At 40.5% G+C, this 22,018-nt stretch overlaps 1 protein-coding gene across 1 annotated transcript in view; it reads left to right on the plus strand.

Annotated features, from left to right (window-relative positions):
- The first annotated feature begins 3,072 nt into the window (after window positions 1-3,072).
- AMFR (autocrine motility factor receptor) overlaps window positions 3,073-22,018 on the plus strand; it is a 45,602-nt gene continuing 26,656 nt past the window's right edge. Inside the window, exons 1-8 of the mRNA XM_063111728.1 lie at window positions 3,073-3,455; window positions 11,380-11,472; window positions 14,031-14,195; window positions 15,500-15,652; window positions 17,523-17,563; window positions 17,731-17,863; window positions 20,012-20,145; window positions 21,456-21,566. Of these exons, the coding sequence (XP_062967798.1) occupies window positions 3,201-3,455; window positions 11,380-11,472; window positions 14,031-14,195; window positions 15,500-15,652; window positions 17,523-17,563; window positions 17,731-17,863; window positions 20,012-20,145; window positions 21,456-21,566 (1,085 nt within the window). The 5' untranslated portion in view covers window positions 3,073-3,200. The remainder of the gene's footprint in view (window positions 3,456-11,379; window positions 11,473-14,030; window positions 14,196-15,499; window positions 15,653-17,522; window positions 17,564-17,730; window positions 17,864-20,011; window positions 20,146-21,455; window positions 21,567-22,018) is intronic.

Here is a 22,018-nt window from a genome sequence, read left to right on the forward strand (position 1 = left end):
TCATGCTTGCTGCTTATGTAATACTATGTAATTTAATTTCAGCATCTTAAATAGGAACAGTTTACCTAAAGTATGGAATACGTGTGTGTAATAAGACCAAAGCCTTTTGAGCCTTTACATCTGAACAAAAGTTGAATGAAACTTAAAGTTATTGTAAGGTTTTTCTGAAAATTTTACTACTTGTATGTTTTATAGCAGGCACCAAATATATGTGAAAAATAAGTGAAAGAAAAGGTAAAAATTGAAATATGTTTAATTTTTCCCCTTACAAACTTGAAGAGTTGGTCATCCTCCCGCACCCCCTGCTAGATTTAGCAGTGAAACTCATTGGTCCAGCTCATGAAACACCAGAATTCCAGGAGAATACATTTAAGGCTACTGGATTACATAGGATTGTGAGAATTGTAAGCAACAACAAAACTACCCAGCCTTTCTCACAGAATGAAGAAAATCAAATGAGGTCATGAATATGAAAGGACTTCAGATACTTAAAAAAATGAAAATAGCAACAATGCATCTTAGGTGTGAATCTTATTCCACACAAAGATGGAAGGAAATTCAGTCTATCAGTCAATGGGAATGAAGGACCCACACAGTCTTGAGTTTAGAGGGCATATATGGTACTCTTAAATGAAGATGGGGATAGAGAGAGCTCTAGCTTTCATCGTGGACTCCACTGATACTTGTACAAGCAGGAACAAGTTCTTAAAGTCTGCTGTTGCCCCCTTGCCACACTTGGGGCTTGGGACACAGCTGATACAGGCAGCCCCCATGTCTATGGTCCAGCCTTACTTGGCACACTAAGCATCCATCTCTGTGTCCTGCCTCCCCCCTCGCCCTCATGGAGTAGGATGCAATTACAAAGAACTGGATGTATTGATTAGACTTCAGAAGGATGGTTTTGTCCTTGCCAAAGAAATCCTTGAGACGAGGTGCAAAGTACCTTCTTGGAGTGGGAGAGGAAAAAATGTTGGTAGAAAAATTACTAATTATTCTAGTACAATATCTAGACACAAACCTTTAAGTTCTTTTAAAATGCAAATAAAAGTAACCTTATGAGTATAGTTGGGTTAATTTCACTTCGTGTTGAATTTTCAGAAAGTTGAAGCTTCTAAAAGTTTAAGATTAATGAAGATCTATTAACAGCAGCCCCTTGTGACAGGACAAGTTTGGTGGGTGATATTTTATAACTATTGTGGCTTGGATTGAATATGGATCTCCAGTTAGTGTGGTTTAAAAATTATGGTGGCTCAGCTCTTGACCACTAAAGTGGAACATTTACTTGGAAAGTAACTATCCTCATTTTTTCAAAATAAAGTTTTCCTTTATTTTACCGATGAAGTGTAAAGTTTAGCATTTTAATCAAATGGCCATAGGTAGAGACCAAAAAGCAATGGAGTCTAATTTTCATATAGCCCTCACATAAAAAAAGCAGGCATAAGCAGAGCTCCTTGCTACCCCATTAGGTTAAACTTTTGTTTCATTGAGGGCACTTTAACAAGATGTTTCTAAGATTCCAAAGTGAATGATAATCTTGAGGGATCTTTTTTGTGTTCTAATTAATTGACTTTTAGAATTGGAATATTAGGCATGAAAAAGACTTTAAAAGATAATTTAAGTCCTTTACTTTAGAAAGTTTGGAAAATTCAATAAATATTTACAGAGCATCTATTCTGGGCAGGGCACTATTACAGGCCTTGGGGATACAATGAAGAATAGGACTCCCAAAGTAACACTTTGTTTCTTTATATATATATATAGTAAACGTTTTATTGAGATATAAATCACATACTGAGATATAACCCACCATTTAAAGTGTACAATTTAATGATTTTTAGTACACTCACATAATTCTACAACTATCACCACAATTTTAGAACATTTTCATCACTTCAAAAAGAAACCCTTAGCTCAGTTGGTTAGAACGTGGAGCTTACAACACCGAGGTCCAGGGTTGATCCCCCTACCCTTACCCTTCAGCTATCTCTCCCTTCCCCCATCCCCATCCTCCAATCCTTGAGCAACCATTAATCTACTTTCTGTGTATGTATGTATTTGCTTATTCTGGACATTTCTTATCAATGGAATCACAATATGTGGACTTTTGTGCATGGCGTGTTTTACCTTGCATGTTTTAAAGATTCATCCCTATTGTTGCATGTGACAGTACTTCATTTTTACGGCTAAATAATATTTCTTTGTATGAATTTCCCACATTTATCCACTCATCACTTGATGGATGGCTTGTTCCCACCTTTTGGTTATTGTGAATAACGCTGCTATCAACATTTGTGTATAGGTTTTGTGTGGATGTATCTGTATGCTTTCATTTCTATTAACTAGGAGTGGAATTGCTAGCCAAATGGCCACTCTTACGTTTAATTTTGAGGAATTGACAGGCTGTTTTGCAAAGTAGTTGCACCACTTTTACATTCTTGGTTGCGGTCTATTAGGGAACATTCTTATGTCCTGCTAAATCGGGTTCGTTGTTTAGATTCTGCTTGAGGTCACTAGTCAACAGCAGAAACTTAAGACTGTTGATTAATATTCTTTCTTTTGGGGTCAAGGCCTAAGCACTATCTCCCCTTTCTGACACCAGGGAAGCTGCTAGGTCCACATAGATGCTCGAGGGTAACCTGTCTTAGGAGAGGATAAAGGAAACGAAAGGGCAAGTGGCCACAGGCCGGGTGGCGGAGTATCCCGCGTCCTGACCACGCGGCCTGGCCACGAGCGCCCGTCAGCGCCAGAGGGCCCGAGTGACGCCTGGGTCCCGGCCGGAACGGGCGCCCTCTGCGTCCGCGGGTCCAGCCGAGCCGGGGTATGGGCGGAGGAGGATGCTGGCTGCTGGCCCCCACGTCCTGAGGCCGGGGCTTCCGCCCACGGGGCGGCGACGCGACCGCTGGGGGCGGGAGACGAAGGCCGCGCCCCCGCGACCGTCCCGCCCGCGTCCCGCTGGGGGTGGCGGCTCGCCCGGAACCCGCCGAGGCTCTTCCGCGCCGGCAGGGGCAGCAGCGGGAGCGGCGCGGGGCGGAGCGGCGCGAGCAGCCAGCAGCGGCCCGGCCCGGCCCGGCGCGGCGGCGGCGGCGGCGGCGGCGGCGGCGGCAGCGACGCCAGAGCCCGTGGGCGCCGTTCTCGAGGCAACCGCAAGAGCCCGGCCGCAGCGCGGGGAGGCCGGGGGTCTGGAGGCCGCCGCTGCCGCCATGCCGCTGCTCTTCCTCGAGCGCTTCCCCTGGCCCAGCCTCCGCACCTACACGGGCCTCAGCGGCCTGGCCCTGCTCGGCACCATCGTCAGCGCCTACCGCGCCCTCAGCCAGCCCGACGCCGGGCCAGGCGAGCCGGAGCCGCTAACGGCCCCGCTGCAGCCCGACCTGCCCGCGCCCGCCCGGCCGGGAGCCGGCGGCCCCCGGGCCCGCGACGTGGCCCAGTACCTGCTCTCGGACAGTCTCTTCGTGTGGGTGAGCGAGGCCGCCCTGGGCCATCCGAGCAGGAGCGGGCCGCGGCCGGGGGAGGGGGCAGGAGCGGGGGCCGCCATGTCACCCATTATCCGTGGGGGGCGTGGCTGGGGCCAGGGGTCCCCTCTCCCCGGCACCCCCGAGTGCCAGCACTTCGGGGGGGGGGCGGGGCCCCGCCCGCGAGGTCTCCGCGGGAGGAGAGGGGTGAGGGGCTGGGATGGCCCGCGGGTGGGATGGGGGGGTGGCGAGGAGGAGGCCCCCGAGGGGCAGGGCCGAGGGTTGGGGAGGCGGGGGAGGGCAGCTGGGGGGCGCGCATGGCCCGGGGGCGGCGGAGGTTAAAGTGCGAGGGAGCAGGGGGAGAAGGAGTCGAAGTGAAAGCTGGGGAGTGGAGTCGGAGTTTCGGAGGGACCCTCGCTCGGGAGACCTCACAGGGCAGGCTCAGGGCGGGCTGGGACCCGCGAGCGCGTTACCCCGCGTGTTTGATGAAGTGTAAGTGCTTTTCTGACTCGGTCAAGCATGGAAATGTTGTTAGCGGGTTTCGGACTCGGAGGAGAGCGCCGAGAGAGAATTCACATGTTGAGTATGGGGGGATTTGAGGCATTTGGATTGGTTTGGACGCTCCTGTCTCCCACAACTTTTTTTTTTTTTTTGCCATTTAGTATTTGATGGGCCTCTTTGGGTGCTATTAAATGAGACAGACAACAAACAAACTGTGCTTCCTTTTTTGTTGCTTTTACCTGATGATTCCTGAAGGTTTCCTTTGATGTCTGAAGTAAAACATTCGGTCGGAAGCCCTCATCACTTTAACGCAGGGTTCCCCTTTTAGTGATCCATTTGAAACAAGGTTTTCACTTTGTCTGTCCGTGCAAGATAAGCAACATATTTACAAGGCATAAATGGCTGGTTTCGTTTATTAGAACAGATAGTTTCAGGCTGGGCAGATCAACAGTATGTTGGCTAAAGAATTTTTGCTTTTATCTTGGCCTTGCATGCCTCTTATATAAATCCCACAGTGATCGGAAAAGTTGCTCCAGGATTCACAGTCACCAGGATTTACTGTGGCGTCTTGGATCTTGTCTCCTTCTCCTGCAAGTTCCCACTTGGGATTGAGAGTAGGCTGTAAATGACTGAGAGATTAATATTCCAAGTTTATAGAATGGTATGCAACTCATTTGTTATAATTATTCCCACTGTGCTTCATCAGGAAGCAGTGGGATTTATGAACTCTGTGGGCTGTGGATTGGGTCTCTTGGTCTTTCTGTTGAAGAGTTTAGTAGAAGGCAGTGAAGGATGAAGTTTGTTTTTCTGCTGCTATATAAAGCTGAACCTTACCAAAGAAGGGAGATGAGAGGGAAGTCAACTCACATATCTGGTTTAATTTCAAATCTATTTTTGTATTTCACTTAACAGGTAAACAACTTAAAGCAGTGTGAAGAGTGCTTTTGCCAAATGTTAAGATTATAATGTAGTCTTTGATATAGGTTTTAAAGTCTATTATATAAATAAGCCTTTGAGAAGGAACCACTATTGTATTTATATAACAACTACTGATACTATTTAATTATTCTTTCCTTAGGACTTTCTTCTTACAAAACCCATGTTCAAATTCCAAGGTTAATATCTTTTCATAGAAGATGACATAAAGCCTGTTTTTCTCTGAAAATTATTTTTTTAAGAAAATTTTCTTTTCTTCCCAGCTTTTTCGGTAGAGATCTTGCCTCATGCAGGTGCATCATTTCTTCCTATCTGTTGATGATATTTTCATTGCTCAGTTGATCCTCACTCACACTGTTTTTCCTCTGGAGTTTTCACATATTCATTTTGGCCTTCCTTGGTTTCTCAGACCCACCATGTTTGCACTGTAAGTTTTCTTCATTACCCACTACATAGTTTCTGCTTTAGCAGCTGAGTAGAAGTCACAATCTCAAAAGCCTTCTCCTGGGCCGAGCCCGTGGCGCACTTGGTAGAGTGCTGCGCTGGGAGCGCGGCGACGCTCCCGCCGCGGGTTCGGATCCTATATAGGACTGACCGGTGCACTCACTGGCTGAGTGCCGGTGAGTGCCGGTCACGAAAAAACGACAAAAAAAAAAAAAAAAAAGCCTTCTCCAGTGGCCTGGCAGGTAACATTATTGAGTGACTACCGTGGTGGGGCCTTTGTCAAATGGATCTTCCTTGCACTCTGCCCAAACTCAATTGAATTCAGATTCAGTGTTTTTTGGGTTTTTATGTTTTTTTAAAAAACACTGCCTGCTAGGGCCAAGCAAGATAAAACAAAAGCTGATACTTCTACCAGTTTTCAAATTCTGCTATTATTTAGCATATTAGAATCTCTAGGGCTGGCCAGTTAGCTCAGCTGGTTAGAGCGCAACTTTATAACCCCAAGGTCATGGGTTCTGAGCCAGCAGCAAAACAAAATAAAACGAAACAAAAAAGAATCTCTAAAATATGTCTTTGTAGAGCACAATTTAGAATAGTGTAGGTCTTATAGCTTTTCAGAAGGTTTTTGATTAACAAACTCAATTCAAAACCTTTCAAAGATGGTATTTGGAAGGCTGGCTGTTTAAGCTCACTCAAAGCATGGTGATCCTTGAACTGGCCAGCTGCAAAAAAAAAAAGGTAAAAAGAAAAGGTGGTGGTATTTGAGGTACTCCAGAAGGCATAGCTGTGAACAATTTCCACCTACCCTTAATAACAAAGCAAAATTTGATAAGTGATAAGAGATATATAAACAAAATATAGTGGAGTTTGGAGGAAAGAGAAGGGAGTTCTGCCTAGAGAAGGACTCATGGCAGGTGGTGTTTGAATCTATCCTTGGAAGGTGGGAAGGGTCTCACCAAACAGTGAAGGGTATTCCAGGTAGAGAAAACAGCATGTGAACCTCAGTATGGTGTGGGAAGGACAGTGCTGGGCACACGTAAAGTGGTTCCTAAGCTGGGCTGTTAAATTAAAAGTCGGTTGGGTCTTCTGACTTAAGAGGGAAGTTCAGGAGGTGAAGGGGAGACCCAGGGGTGATAAGAAGTAGGGAAGTGCCCCTGCTGTGAGAGAAAAGGAGAGATGAGCAACCCCTTTGAAGTTTTATTTCTCAATGTGTAGCTCTCTGGCAACCTGGTTTGTTGTCACCTGGGATACTTGTAAAGTGTAGTTTCCCAGACTCTACCTGGGGATCCATTTCAGGGAGAAGGGTAGAGCCCTAGATGATTTTAGGCACATGAGTGGTTGCGAAACTGACATAGGAAGAGGATGGGGTATGAGGTGAAGGTCATGTAACCTTGACCTTTCTTGCTCTACCAAGGAGTGTGGACATTACTTTGTGGACTGTATGAAGCTGTTGATGGGGTTTAAGTGGGGGTAGGGTGTGGAGGAGGGGGGGGCTGTCACAATGAGATGATTTTTTTCAGGGGACGGTCTATGGAAGCAATGTGAAGAATAGATTTATATAGAGTGGGACGAGGCCAAATCTAGTAACCTAAAACCTCTTCTTCCCAAGTTGGTCTCTCCAAGTGGCCCTCTGGCATGACAGTGAGAACAGGTTTGGGGTAGGCACCAGGGTTTTTACACCAACAGATACTCAGGTTTGATCTGATCACTTGTTTCCCCATATCTTTTTAGAACTTTCATTCCAAAGTTTCATTCCACATAAATTTTTGTTTTGTTATTCATTTCTAGGCTTATTTTACATTGTTCAGTTGTAGCTTCTGTTAAACTACCTCTTGATCTATTCCAGCATTGTTTCAGATTGTTCAGGTGTTTGGGCTTTTCTGTTTCTTTAGTCTTACTAATTATTTTCATTACTTTCCCTTTGCTTTTTTTTTTTTTTTTTTTTACAGATTTGTTTCTAAAATTGTAAGAGCAGGACATGTAAATGGAGAAATAGAAGTATGAAACACTTGTTAAGGTTCTGACCTAATTATTTGCAAATAATATAATTTTATTAAATAGAAGCCTTAAGAGAAAATATCACTGAAGATGAAAATGGATAAAAGTGAATTGGCCATTTAGACAAGGAGTTGGCAAACTCTGGTGGCCTATTTGGCTCAGCCTTTTTTTTTTTTTTTTTACAGTCTTAACTACTAAGAATTGTTTTTACATTTTTAGAGTTGTAAAAAATAATTAAATAAGTAAGGAAAAATACAGAGCCTAAAATATTTGCTATCTGATAGCCCTTTAGAGAAAAAGTGGCAGCTTGCTTCTGCTTTAAAGAGTCTATTTTCATATAGTTATAAAATTTGAAAGCTGAAAGTGACTTACTAAGTTTGGATCTTTATGAGTTGAATGTTCCAGAGAATCTGAGAGAAAATCATTAGCTCCAGAAATGTTGGAGCAGCTGTAGGAAGAAGTACTAAACTTGTAAATAATTGGATATAAGCCTAGATAACGTAAAGATATGGGGAACACCTTCCTGGTGAGGGAGAAGGGGACTGCTATTTGATTACCTGCTAGGTGTGCTTTGCATACATAATCTCGTTTATTTCCCTAATGTTGTAAAAAAGAGGAACACGATAATCAGTGATGTAATAAGGGGAAGAAGTATGCATCTTTGTATTTTATGCTTGTCACTGGGTGCCTGCAGAGAGGTAACAAGATGTGAATTGTCCTAAAAAGGAGACCACCAAATGGTAGGGAGAAGTAGTTAGTGCTGATGTTAGGTAGGAGTCTAAGAAATATCCAGATTGATCATTTCCTTGAAACAGTTCCTGGTAGCTTAACCACATGTCATCACAAGCTCATAAATAACCCCCCATTGGTGGCCAGCATTTTACAGGGTCAGATATGCCTCCACAGCTACTAACGTAGCTTAGGAATTTGTTACCACTCTTCCCTTTTCCTGGCAGCCTGGCCCAACTGTCTTATAATTTAGTCTCTGCTTTCTCAAGTAGAAGAGTAGAGCCATTCTAGGAGGGAAGTTTTCTTTCAGGGCCTTATTAAAGGGAATTACTTTAAGCTTGATTAAGTAGAGGTTGCTTGGATCACTGCTATCTGACATGTTATAGACTGCTAAGGAACAAGCAAAACTTGTTTTTATTTTGTGTAGATTAATAAAAAAATAAAGGCATTTGGTAAGGTTTTAAAAAAATTATTTAAAGTCTTGACAGTGCTATAGATATGAGAAACTTTTAATTTAATGGGTGTTGTAACAGGCTAACTTGTGACTTAGGCCACCCAGTTTTAGTTTGTTACTCATCAGTCTGTCATCATATGGTGAGAAAAATAATGGAATTTCAGAACTGGTAAGGTTAGTTTGGTAGATTCTAAACTTAAAAAAATTAACTTAAAAAATAGATAATACGGGGCCGAGCCCGTGGCGCACTCAGGAGAGTGCAGCGCTGGGAGCGCGGCGACGCTCCGGCTGCGGGTTCGGATCCTATATAGGAATGGCTGGTGCACTCACTGGCTGAGTGCCAGTCACGAAAAAAGACAAAAAAAAAAAAAAAAAAAAAAAAAAAAAGATAATATGTGCTCATGTTACAAAAGTTAAAGTGTATGAGAGTGATATACGGTGAAAAGTAAATCTCCCTCGATTCCTGCTGCTTGCTTCCCTCTGCCAGAAGTGGCCATTCCCAGTTTCTTGTAACTAGTGCTGGTGTTAAGAGACCAGGAAATATCCAAATTGATCGAGCCCTTGACACAATTCACATTTACATATTACACAAACAAGTATGTGTACATATTCTTTTTTATACAGAGTGCAGCTTAGTAATCACATTTCTGCATCTTGCATTTTTTTAAAAAAAAATCTATTTATTTATTTATTTATTTAATTTTATGTTGTCGATATACATTGTGGCTTGTTATTGCTCCCCATCACCAAAACCTCCCTCCCTCCTCCCTCCCCCCTCCCCACAACAATGTCCTTTCTGTTTGCTTGTTGTATCAACTTCAAGTATTTGTGGTTGTTATATCTTCTCCCCCCCCCCCGTTTTGTGTGTGTGTGTGTGTGTGTGTGTGTGTGTGTGTGTGTGTGTGTATTTATTTATTTATTTATTTATTTTACTTTTTAGAATTTTTTTTTTTTAAATTTTATTTTGTCGATATACATTGTGGCTGATTATTGCTCCCCATCACCAAAACCTCCCTCCCTTCTCCCTCCCCCCTCCCCCCCAACAGTGTCCTTTCTGTTTGCTTGTCGTATCAACTTCAAGTAATTGTGGTTGTTATATCTTCCCCCCCCCCCCGGTTTGTGTGTGTGTGTGTGTGTGTGTGTGTGTGTGTGTGTGTGTGAATTTATATATTAATTTTTAGCTCCCACCAATAAGTGAGAACATGTGGTATTTCTCTTTCTGTGCCTGACTTGTTTCACTTAATATAATTCTCTCAAGGTCCATCCATGTTGTTGCAAATGGCAGTATTTCATTCGTTCTTATAGCTGAGTAGTATTCCATTGTGTAGATGTACCACATTTTCCGTATCCACTCATCTGATGATGGACATTTGGGCTGGTTCCAACTCTTGGCTATTGTAAAGAGTGCTGCGATGAACATTGGGGAACAGGTATACCTTCGACTTGATGATTTCCATTCCTCTGGGTGTATTCCCAGCAGTGGGATAGCTGGGTCGTATGGTAGATCTATCTGCAATTGTTTGAGGAACCTCCATACCATTTTCCATAGAGGCTGCACCATTTTGCAGTCCCACCAACAATGTATGAGAGTTGCTTTTTCTCCGCAACCTCGCCAGCATTTATCGTTCAGAGTCTTTTGGATTTTAGCCATCCTAACTGGGGTTAGATGGTATCTCAGTGTGGTTTTGATTTGCATTTCCCGGATGCTGAGTGATGGTGAGCATTTTTTCATATGTCTGTTGGCCATTTGTATATCTTCCTTAGAGAAATGCCTACTTAGCTCTTTTGCCCATTTTTTAATTGGGTTGCTTGTTTATTTCTTGTAAAGTTGTTTGAGTTCCTTATATATTCTGGATATTAATCCTTTGTCAGATGTATATTTTGCAAATATTTTCTCCCACTCTGTTGGTTGTCTTTTAACTCTGTTAATTGTTTCTTTTGCTGTGCAGAAGCTTTTTAGTTTGATATAATCCCATTTGTTTATTTTTCCTTTGGTTGCCCGTGCTTTTGGGGTCGTATTCATGAAGTCTGTGCCCAGTCCTATTTCCTGAAGTGTTTCTCCTATGTTTTCTTTAAGAAGTTTTATTGTTTCAGGGTGTATATTTAAATCCTTAATCCATTTTGAGTTGATTTTAGTATACGGTGAGAGGTATGGATCTAGTTTCATTCTCCGGCATACGGATATCCAGTTATCCCAGCACCATTTGCTGAAGAGGCAGTCCCTTCCCCAATGAATAGGCTTGGTGCCTTTGTCAAAGATCAGATGGCAGTAAGTGTGTGGGTTGATTTCTGGATTCTCTATTCTATTCCATTGATCAGTGTGTCTGTTTTTATGCCAGTACCGGACACACATACTGCATCTTGCTTTTTTCAGTGAATAAATTATCTTGAAGGTTCTATATAATGCTAGTAAATACAGAGCTGCTGAGTTGGTTTTACTGGCTTCATTTGTATTCCACTGAATGGATGTTTTACAGCTTATTCAACTAAGTCTCCCTGATGGACATTTGTTTTCCATTTTTCTGCTATTATAAACAGTGTGGCAGATAACAAAATTTTATCTCTTTCGTTTTAGTAACACCATTTCTAGTATCGGTATGCTTTCTCAAGCCTTTTTCTTCCTTCTTAGTCCTGCTAATTTTTATTTGTTTATTTATTTACTTTCTTCTTCTTTTTTTTTTTTAAAAAAGATGACCGGTAAGGGGATCTTAACCCTTGACTTGGTGTTGTCAGCACCACGCTCAGCCAGTGAGCAACTGGCCATCCCTATATAGGATCCAAACCCATGGCCCTGGTGTTATCAGCACCGCACTCTCCCGAGTGAGCCATGGGCCAGCCCTAAACTTCCTTCCTTTGATTTGTGTACAGGTTCTGGTAAATACTGCTTGCTGTGTTTTGATGTTGGTGGCTAAGCTTATCCAGTGTATTGTGTTTGGCCCTCTTCGAGTGAGCGAGAGACAGGTAAGTCCAGACAGCAAGGATGGATTCTTGTGATGATTTTTTTTAAACTCTGTATTTGGTGTAATTTCAAACTTACAGAAAAAGCTCTAGGAATACTACAAAGAATTTCTATATGTCCTTTATCCAGATTCATCAGTTAATATTTTGTCCCATTTGTTTTAATATTCACTTTTTATTTACATATAATAATAGATAGATTATTTTTTTTTGTAGATACCAAAGCTCCTTTTGATACTTCTTTCTTTTTCAAAAAATTTTTAACTTCAAATTTTTGATTTGTGGGCAAGAAATTGGTCAGATCAGGTAGGCCATCTAATTGCTGGTGGATTGATCTGGCACCAGTGGGCCTTCTATCATGAAATGTTTTTCATGAAATGGGCCTTGTTTTTCATGAAATGTTAGATACCAGGTCAAAATTTATAGAAAACATAACCTTGGAGTATTTCAGAGATTTTTAGTATATCTAGAGGTAATAGATTACATCTTTCATTTTTATTTTATATGTTGGCTTATTTTATGAATAATGTCATCCAGTAACATTTATTAAGAACCATTTTGAGTTAGAACTATAGAATTGACATGGTTTTGCTCCGTGGGTGCCTAAAGTTCAAGAGATAGAGTAGCGCTAGAGGCATGGATGGAACAAATATTAAAATGTTAAGTGGGGATTTACAAGAAGAAAGTGTTTTTTATTTTTTATTGTTTTAAGCACTTGATGCCTACTATGGCACTTGTCTAAGCACTTTACATATGAGGGTACTTCAAAAAGTTTGTGGAAAGATACATATTATCTTTTAATTCTAATTTTCCATGAACTTTTTGAAGTACCGTCATATATTAACTTATTTAACCCTCCCCAAAATCTATGAGATAAATGCTATTGTTATAAGACCCATTCCATAGATGGGGAAACCAAAGCACAAAGATAAGTGACTTTCCCAAGGTCATGAGGCAATGAAGTGGAAGCGGAGCCATGATTCAAAACCAGGGCACAAAATGTCCTAGGTTTACCTAGTGCTTTCCCTGCCCCAGGTCTGAAGACTGACACTGACCAATGATTTCTAGTTCATTTTATTGGGGATTGGTGTTCAGAAGCCAAGATCTACATGAGCTAACTGTGCTCATTTCTACTGGGGTGTTTCTGCCCTTTTGGTAGACAGAGTTAGGGAATACTCTTTGGTTTTCTTTCCACTTCATTTTGTTCTCTGTACAAAATTTATACAGGAAGAGTACAATATGTGTAAGTTCTCAAAGTAATTCCTATCTTTAAATAGTCATGTTATTATTTGTTATACATTTAGGCTCAATTATTTTCAATTTTGCTTTTTTCTGTTTTAATTTTATTTTTTGAATTTTTAAAATGTTTGTATGGCTCAAAATTATTCATGGAAGAATACTTAGAAGTCATGCTTCCATTCTTATCTTCTTCACCCGATTTCCCCACCCCCACCCTTGGTAGAATATGTTTGAATATCTGGTGGGGCTAGAGCCCCCTTATTGCCCTTTTTTTCCTCTTCCTTCAGGATAGTAAAGATTATTAAAACTAGAGGTCCTCATTGTAGAAAAGAGTACAGTGAAGGAAACATAACTATACAGTGCTCATGAGAGTATACACTTACACAACTTCTTTGGAAATCAGATGGATATAACTTACTATAAACCATAAAATCATTTGTAATCTTTGATTTGATAACGCTGAAGGAACTCATACAAAGATACATACAGAGATACTCATTACAATGTTTTCTGAATGTTGAAAATTAAGTACAGTTTCGGTGTCCATCTGTACCCATTAAAATGATATGTTGGTATATTCAGGAAATGTTCACTTACATTGGTCAGGTCCTCACAATGTGATAGGTGAAAGAAAGTAGCATATTAATGTGTTTTGCATGAAGGAAGAAGACAAGATAAATGCATAAAAATGTTAAGGCATCATTTTAAAAATTTTCTTTGTGGGGCCGAGCCCGTGGCGCACTAGGGATAGTGCGGCACTGGGAGCGCGGCGACGCTCCCGCCGCGGGTTCAGATCCCATATAGCAATGGCCGGTGCGAGCGCCGGTCACGAAAAATACAAAAAAAAAAAAAAAAAAAAAATTTTTCTTTGTACTTTTTATACTAAATTATGGGCTGGCAAATGTGTTATTTTTTAATCTGAAGAATATTTTTTTAAAAAAGTCTAATCTTTTCTATTGTTTAAAAATCCATAGAGGAGATGTATTAAAAATGATACTGATAATCCTTACTGTTCTTTTCTATTGTGCTGTGAAACTTTTATCTCTTAATACATTGGATAGTAGACTAGTATTACTACCCTTTTAATGGCTAAAATTCCATATGCTTTTCAGTGTCACAGTCCAAAGTTTACAGATTACTTTCTGGGTGTCCACCTCTATCAGAGGGCTTCTTTTTTTCTTTGCCTTCTGTTTTCTTGTGAACAAGTGTTAGAAAGCTAAGTACAGAATATCTCCTCCATAGAAGCCAGCTTTTGTTAAGTTAACTTCTCTTAAGCTTTTAGGTTTAATGGTACTCACCTTTATAAACATTTTTCTTTTTAGCACCTCAAAGACAAGTTTTGGAATTTTATTTTCTACAAGTTCATTTTCATTTTTGGTGTGCTGAATGTGCAGACAGTGGAAGAAGTGGTCATGTGGTGCCTCTGGTTTGCTGGACTTGTGTTTCTGCATCTGATGGTTCAGCTCTGCAAGGACCGATTTGAATATGTGAGTTTTTAGCTGAGCTCTTTGCTTGCTTCATCCCACGTTTGCCAGGTTTGAATTTGTGTAACATGACTGAGCCACAGCAGGCATGTGTGGGGCAGCTCTCAAGGAGGAGACTTCTGGATCAGGTGCGCATTGCCTGTTTCATGAGTAACTTTCTGCAGCAGCCAAGGGATGCCGAATTGTTGTCTCCTGGGGAGGTTTCCTCCCCAACCCTGTGGTCTATTATGTTATAGCCCACATGTGTTGAGTTCATCTACATGGACTGTTTTGATCACAGTGCAAGGAAACCTTGACATATAAATTGAATAAAGTCTGGTCTATTTTCTTTTCATGTCTCCTTCCACTGTTTCCCCTCTTACCCTGATTCTCATAGCTCATCTTTCTGACTGCTTTATACTGTTTCCACTCCCGGGCTAGGACTGAATTAGCTTTCTCAGCTTCCTGGGTGAGGGAGAAGTGAACCCTTTTCTGTCTGGGTGCAGATCTGCCTCGTGGCTTTACTCAGGTGAACCTTCAACTCCTTAGTGCACCTACACTAATCCCATGGGTCCCAGGTAAACGTGTACCTGCGGTTCTGCCCCTTAGTTGAATCCACTCCAAGGCCTTGTTTGCCCTGTCTTTACCCAGTCCGCGTGGATCAGGTGGCCCTTGCACCTCTGTGACTCAGTCTCACTCTCAACGCCTGTATTTCTTTCACAATTCAACCCCATTCCAGGTCACAAACAGGAGCTTCTAACCTCCCAAACTAGTTTGTTATCTACACCTACTACCTGAGGAATCACTGCCCCAGGCCTTCTTTTCCAGCTGTTGCCTCTCCTCACATAATGTTAACATAACATTGTAATAGTAGTAAATCAGCATCTGGATTACATTTCAGTTGTCCTAGTGCTAATATACCTAGGAATGTCCTCCAAGTGAAGGAGGACTAGAGCAAGATTGAGAAAGAGGCACAAGGGAACATGGCTCTGTCCTGAGTCCTGTGGAATGTCACAAGAGAGAATTGCATACCCCTGGAAGATTGCTTCCTGAGGCTTCCAATCCCAGTGGGAGCAGGATCCTTGAAAATATGGGATGAAAATATAATGTATATTGTTATATTTGGTAAATTAAATGATACAGATCTCTAAATATCAGCTCATAGGCATATTCAGGTCATTAGAGAATTTGGACCATATGATCATGCGATGCTTTTCTGTGCTTAGCACAGACCCCCAAGCAAAGACTCCATGATTGACCTCAAATTTCTCAGTGAAGTTGAACACTGCCGTGGAGATTGAGCTGCTTTCCTATTTTGTCTGTTTCAGCTTTCCTTTTCTCCCACCACGCCCATGAGCAGCCATGGTCGAGTACTGTCTCTGTTGATTGCGATGTTGCTTTCCTGCTGTGGCTTAGCCGTCGTCTGCTGTGTCACAGGCTACACCCATGGAACGCACACCTTGGCTTTCATGGCAGCAGAGGTAAGATGCCAGACATAGGGTTTGCTCTGACTGTATTCCTGTATATTTCCAAGGAAGCTAGAGGATTATCAACAGATTATTTTTCACCCATGAAGTGACGGATGGATATTTGGTCTTTCATCTTAAGCCTTTATTGAATTCCTTTTTGTGTGTTGGATACTGGTACTGAATGCTTTATGTGTAGTATTTCATAATCCTTGCTACAACCTAATAAATAAATATGTTTCCCAACATCTGTATAGTACTTACTGTATGCCAGGGATTGTTCTAAATACTTTCCATGTATTGACTCATTTTGTTATTTCTGTTTATGATGGGGACACTGAGGCACAGAGGGTGAAGTGAATTGCTTAAAGTTCCAGGGTGGCAAGTGGTACAGTCCAACTCCTTTTACTCCAAAGCAGGAAGGGTATTCCCCTTAAGATGTTATAAACAATGGTTGGTGGTGATTATTAATGAAATACTGTATAATTGATTTAAAAAAATTTTTTTAAGCTAGGGTATAAATTAAGATTTTACAGAACAATATGAACAATGTAATACATGAACTGTATTTGTTATTTGGAAGGAAAAATCTCAGCCATCCATGAATATTTAAAAATTTTTTAAAAATTCTACTTTTTTAAACCTTCTGAAAATACCAATTTCTGTTTAGTAGAAATCCAGTTTTTTTGTATGATCTTATTTACAGTGTCTTTATTTGCTTTTTTTCTCAGGCCAACGGCAAACTACCCATAATTACTATTATTAATTTTAAAAATTGAAATATTAGATATACTGAATTAACTTATATCATGACAAGTTAAGTTTGAACCACTATTTGGAAATTTGTTAGAGCAGGGTTAAAATTTATTTTTGCTTAATAGCATTCATTTCAGAGTATTAGAAAAAATATTTAAAATGTGAGTAAAATTAGAAAGGGAACATTTAAATGCTTAATAAAAACACGGGCAATCCTAGTTGACTACTTTCTCTATATGAAAGGTATACAACTATATTTCCTCTTGGATAAGATCTGTTTAAAACTTTGTTTACACTGACATTAATTTGTTTACTTTAGATGCATTTTATTATAAACCACTATTTGAATGATACTTATGTTTGCCTTTTGGTTCTCTAACTTTCAATTAATATTAGTCCAAACTTTGAAAAAGAGACACCTAAAAATAAACACATTTGAATTAGGCCTATTGGGTCATACTGTAGTACATACTTTTATTTTAACTCATTGCTGTTTTTCCTTTTGGGATAATTTATCATGTAACAGATTTGATATTTTGAACTAAATTATATTCCTTATATTCGTAGTGTTTCTTGGGTAAAATATTGTTCACTTATAAATGGGATTATAATCTCAAACATAAATAATGTAACAGTTCTATTCTGGTAGATTAAGAAGAAATATTTCTTCACATCAATTTCTGTAATAAAAAATAACATGAGAGCCTTATTTTGTTTTTTTTTTTCTCCATTCTCTTTTCCTCTGGTGGATAAAGGGACTGCACAAAGCGTTAGGGAGAGGGAAAGTACTCATAGCTAGGACAGTAGTACTAAACTATACTTAAAATTATAGCATCGCTAAGTAGTCAAACCTCCTTTTAGGTAATTAATTATTATGACTTGATGCTATATAAAAAAAAGTGATTGTCAGACTTCTAGGATGAATCTCAAGATTGTAGAAGGCATCTCCAGGAGGTGTGCAGGTATAATTGGTTGTCACCTATTAACAGGAAAAGTCTCAATGAAAGTTGGGTTTCTAGGTTATGAAAATATTCCATGGAAATTTGAAGCAGAGGAAATAAAGTGGTTAGTAAACTTGAACAATATGCTTTTCAGTTGAACTGAGGAATGTTTGTATCTTTTATTACAGTCTCTTCTTGTGACAGTGAGGACTGCTCATGTGATTTTACGGTGAGTAGAAATTGGGGAGGGAGGTGACTGAGGTCCACTCATACAGTTGATTTTAAGATGTAACAGGTATAAAACATATGACTGAACTATAACACGTTTAAACCAAATTCAGTCTTAACAGTACCTGATTAAGGTGTTTTTCTCTTTTTTCTACATCTGTATTGCAGATACGTAATTCACCTCTGGGACCTCAACCATGAAGGGACTTGGGAAGGAAAGGGAACATATGTCTATTACACAGACTTTGTCATGGAGCTCACTCTCTTGTCCCTGGACCTCATGCACCACATACACATGTTGGTAAGTGCCCTGTAAAGGAGCTCTAACAGAGGGTAAAGCTTTCAGAATCAGGAACTGTATTAGGCCATTTTGTGTTGCTTATAACAAAGTACACAGAACTGGGTAATTATAAAGAAAAACGAAATTTATTGCTTACAGTTTCTTTCTTTTTTTTTTTTTTTTTGTCTTTTTTGTGACCGCACTCAGCCAGTGAGTGCACCGGCCATTCCTATATAGGATCCGAACCCACGGTGGGAGCGTTGCTGCGCTCCCAGCGCCACACTCTCCTGTGTGCACCACGGGCTCGGCCCTTATTGCTTACAGTTTCTAAGGCTGGGAAGTCCAAAGTCCATCTGGTGGTGGTGACAGTGACCCAAAGGTCTCACTCACATTGCAAGATGGTGGAAGCAGAAAGAGCAGAGAGAGCAAGAAAGACAGACTGTGCTCTTCTTTTAAAGCCCCCAGAACCACACCCCTGACCACCATTTTTAATCCATTCACTACTACAGGGTCCTACAATCCAATCATCTCTTCAAAGCTCTGCCTTCTAATTACCATAATAGGATTTGCCACCCTCTTAACAGTCACAGTGGGGGCCAGGTTTCTAATACATAAAACTTGGGGAACACGGTTCAAGTTTTGGGGAGTTTGGGGGGACAGAATTCAATCCACTACAGGAACCCTGGTTTGTACATTGACAAGTGAAACATTTCGAATAAGGTTGTGGACGGACCACTTAGAAGACTGTGGAAACGAATGCAGCTGTGCCTGCAGTGGCTCCCTCATTTTGCCAATGGGTGTAAAGCAATGTCATGGAACTGCATTGGCTGCTGTCCAGCTCAGGAGGTCTTTACTGTCGTAGGGGACTTAGTTAACTCTGCTGACCACGTGGATAGTTTTTTGAGTTTCAAAATAAGTTAAGGTTGAACCACTGATTGGGAATTTGTTAGAAATTAAGGGGATACCTCTCCTCATAGTTTCCATGGCTTCTAATATTTAGCAGTTACTTTGTAGGTGGTAATGGGAATTCCTGCAGTGTTAACTACTCCACGGATTCATACATTTTCCATCTCTGTAATTAAAAACAAAGCCCTTATACCTAATTCCTACTACCCTCATTGTTTACATTTTACTTTGGTGTGCCAAAACATACAGTTCTGTAAATCTGCTTCATTGGTTAGCACGTTAAGTGACCTAATAATGATGAGAATCAACATAGTAGGTGGGCAATTTATTTAAAAATTACATAAAAGTCATTTAAAAATTATTGGATTAGGCATAGCACATTTCTGTCTACTTTTTGAAAGCAACTTTGAAAACATACTTTGAATAAAAATGCATGTAATTCTTTTGTTTTAAAAAAAGAGCCCCTTCTCCTAAAAAAGGGGAAAACAAATTCCCAGAGATAACTATTAACATTTTATTGTACTTAACTACTTATTTATATGTTCAAATACATACATTCATAAATTGAGATCATATTTTGGACACATAGTTTAGGTTTTTTTTAAACTAATGTATTATGAACATTTTTCTATGCTCGCAACAATTCTTCTGGACCATTTTAATATCTTCAGGATAAAAATTTCATCATATAGATGTACCATGAGTTAATTAACCAAACCCCATAGTGGGTGATTTAGGTTATATTTAGTCATTTGCTATTTCACATTTTTACATAATTTTTTTTGTCACGTATTAGTTTCAAGGTATCTATATTCTGAATTTTTTACTTAACAAATATTATTTTCCTATGTAATTAACCTTCAAAACTATCATATGTAAAATATAATAATATGTAATTATATATTATAGTAAATATAACTGATGACTATATGATATTACATTATATGAGTTTTCTACTAGCTGTTCTACTGGGCATTTTGTTCATTTCCATATTTTTTATAATTGCATGGATGGGCATTTTTAGCATAAAGCTTTTAAATTTCTGATTAGTTTCTCAGGAAAGATTGCTGGTGATGGAACAACTATGCTGAAGAGCATGTACGTTGTTTAGGATAATGAGATAAATATATGTATTTACTTTCTGAAAGATTGTTTTAGTTCACCTTGACCAATTAAGGACTTCTGTTACACACCGCACCTTCACGACTAGCAAGTTCACCTTCACTCTAATTGTGTTTTTTATTCTCTCTCTCTGTGCGTAAGTTATTTGGCAACATCTGGTTATCCATGGCCAGCCTGGTCATCTTCATGCAGCTGCGCTACCTGTTTCATGAGGTGCAGCGTCGAATCCGGCGGCACAAGAACTATCTGCGAGTGGTTGGGAACATGGAAGCCAGGTGAATAAGCGAAAGTCGGTGTTGTTGAAGTTTTACTCATTTTAGCTCTTTGATAATAACTAATCCCAGACTGTATCAGAACTCGTGTTTGTAAGCTATTAACAGAATGGTACAGAGTATCTACTCTGGAGTCAGACTGCCTGAGCATGAATCCCCACTTGGTTGCTGTGTGATTTGGGGCAATTTACTTAACTCCATGTGTCCTAATTACTTCATCTCTAAAATAGAGATGATAATAGGACCTTCTCCATGGAACCGTTGGGAGAATTTTGTGAGGTAATACGTGTACTTAGAATGGTACCAGGCACCTAGTTAAGCAGTAAGTATTAGGTTCTTATTATTATGTCATTATATCATCATTATTTATTTATTTGTTTGTTTATTTGGGCAGCTGACCGGTACAGGGATCCAAACTCTTGACTTTTCATTATTATTATTAAATAGAAACTTCCTTGGGCTTCTACCATCTCTTTATTTTGTAAAGATGGGTCTCAGTTATTCTTTACACATGCATGTTTACACATACACACACTCACACACACACTCACACATTCTCACACACTCAGTGTCATTGAAGGAGGCACTCACTTGCCAACCTGACGCTAAACCACGCAGAAGGTGCAAGATTAATGGGTATCCTCTTTGTGCCCAGGGGACAGTTTGGGTTTCTGGGGGTCTTATTCCTCAGATTTGCCCAGAAATGTTCTCTGAAGTCATCACTAACAAGAGCTGTTATTAAGACAAAGTTAATTTCTGTGTGTAAGTTTCTTACTTTTTTTTTTTTTTTGTCTTTTTGTGACCGGTAAGGGGATCGCAACCCTTGATGTGGTGTCGCCCGCACCGCGCTCAGCCAGTGAGGGCACCGGCCATTCCTATATAGGATCCGAACCCGCGGCGGGAGCGCCGCTGCGCTCCCAAGCGCTGCACTCTCCCGAGTGCGCCACAGGGCCGGCCCTTACTTTTTTTTTTTTAAAGATGACCGGTAAGGGGTTCTTAACCCTTGACTTGGTGTTGTCAGTACCACGTTCTCTGAAGTGAGCTAACCGGCAATCCCTATATAGAGATCTGAACCTGTGGCCTTGGTGTTATCAGCACCACACTCTCCCAAGTGAGCCACGGGCCGCCCTTACTTGTTTTTTAACGGGTGATGAAGAGAAGGCAGGCATGAAGTTTTTGATTGTGAAAAATATTTTACTGAACAAGATTTCTCTGTAACTGTGCTGTTATAAAAGTGAAGTCTGCAAAGTGGTATTCAGAGTAGTGTGTGGAATTGACAGAGATTCCTGCCACGCTTGTTTTGTTTTTCGTAGGTTTGCAGTTGCAACTCCAGAGGAGCTGGCTGTCAATAATGACGACTGTGCGATCTGCTGGGACTCCATGCAGGCTGCAAGGAAACTGCCCTGTGGACATCTTTTCCACAAGTAGGAGCTTTGTGAAGGGTCACATAATACTGGTGTTCTGTCTGGAGCATGTGGGTGCTTTTTGTACCCAGGCTCAAGGCTGATGCTAGCAGTGGAGTGGAAATATTACCTCAGACTGGCCTTGTTGCTGACACTGAGTGTTATGGGAAGCTTTGGGTGCCCTTCTTTATCCCTTAGTCTCTTCCCTCTACTGCAGGACTGTGTCCCACCCACAATTTACCATCTTAATTTGTGAATGCGTTAGCTGTCTTCATATTTCTTCTCCATTTAAGCTCTGAGATACAGCAAATATGCCTGTAAGATTTTAAAAGGCAGTGTTGGGGGTAATCCTGGCTTGTAAACAGTTTATTACCTAAATGGGGAGAGAGAGTATATATTTTTGCATTTTGCACATGCTCAAAAGAAGCATAGAAACACACTAGAGAAGTGGGCTGAAATTTGGACTAGACCAG

Source organism: Cynocephalus volans, chromosome 10, assembly GCF_027409185.1.
Source record: "Cynocephalus volans isolate mCynVol1 chromosome 10, mCynVol1.pri, whole genome shotgun sequence".
NCBI lineage: Eukaryota > Metazoa > Chordata > Mammalia > Dermoptera > Cynocephalidae > Cynocephalus > Cynocephalus volans.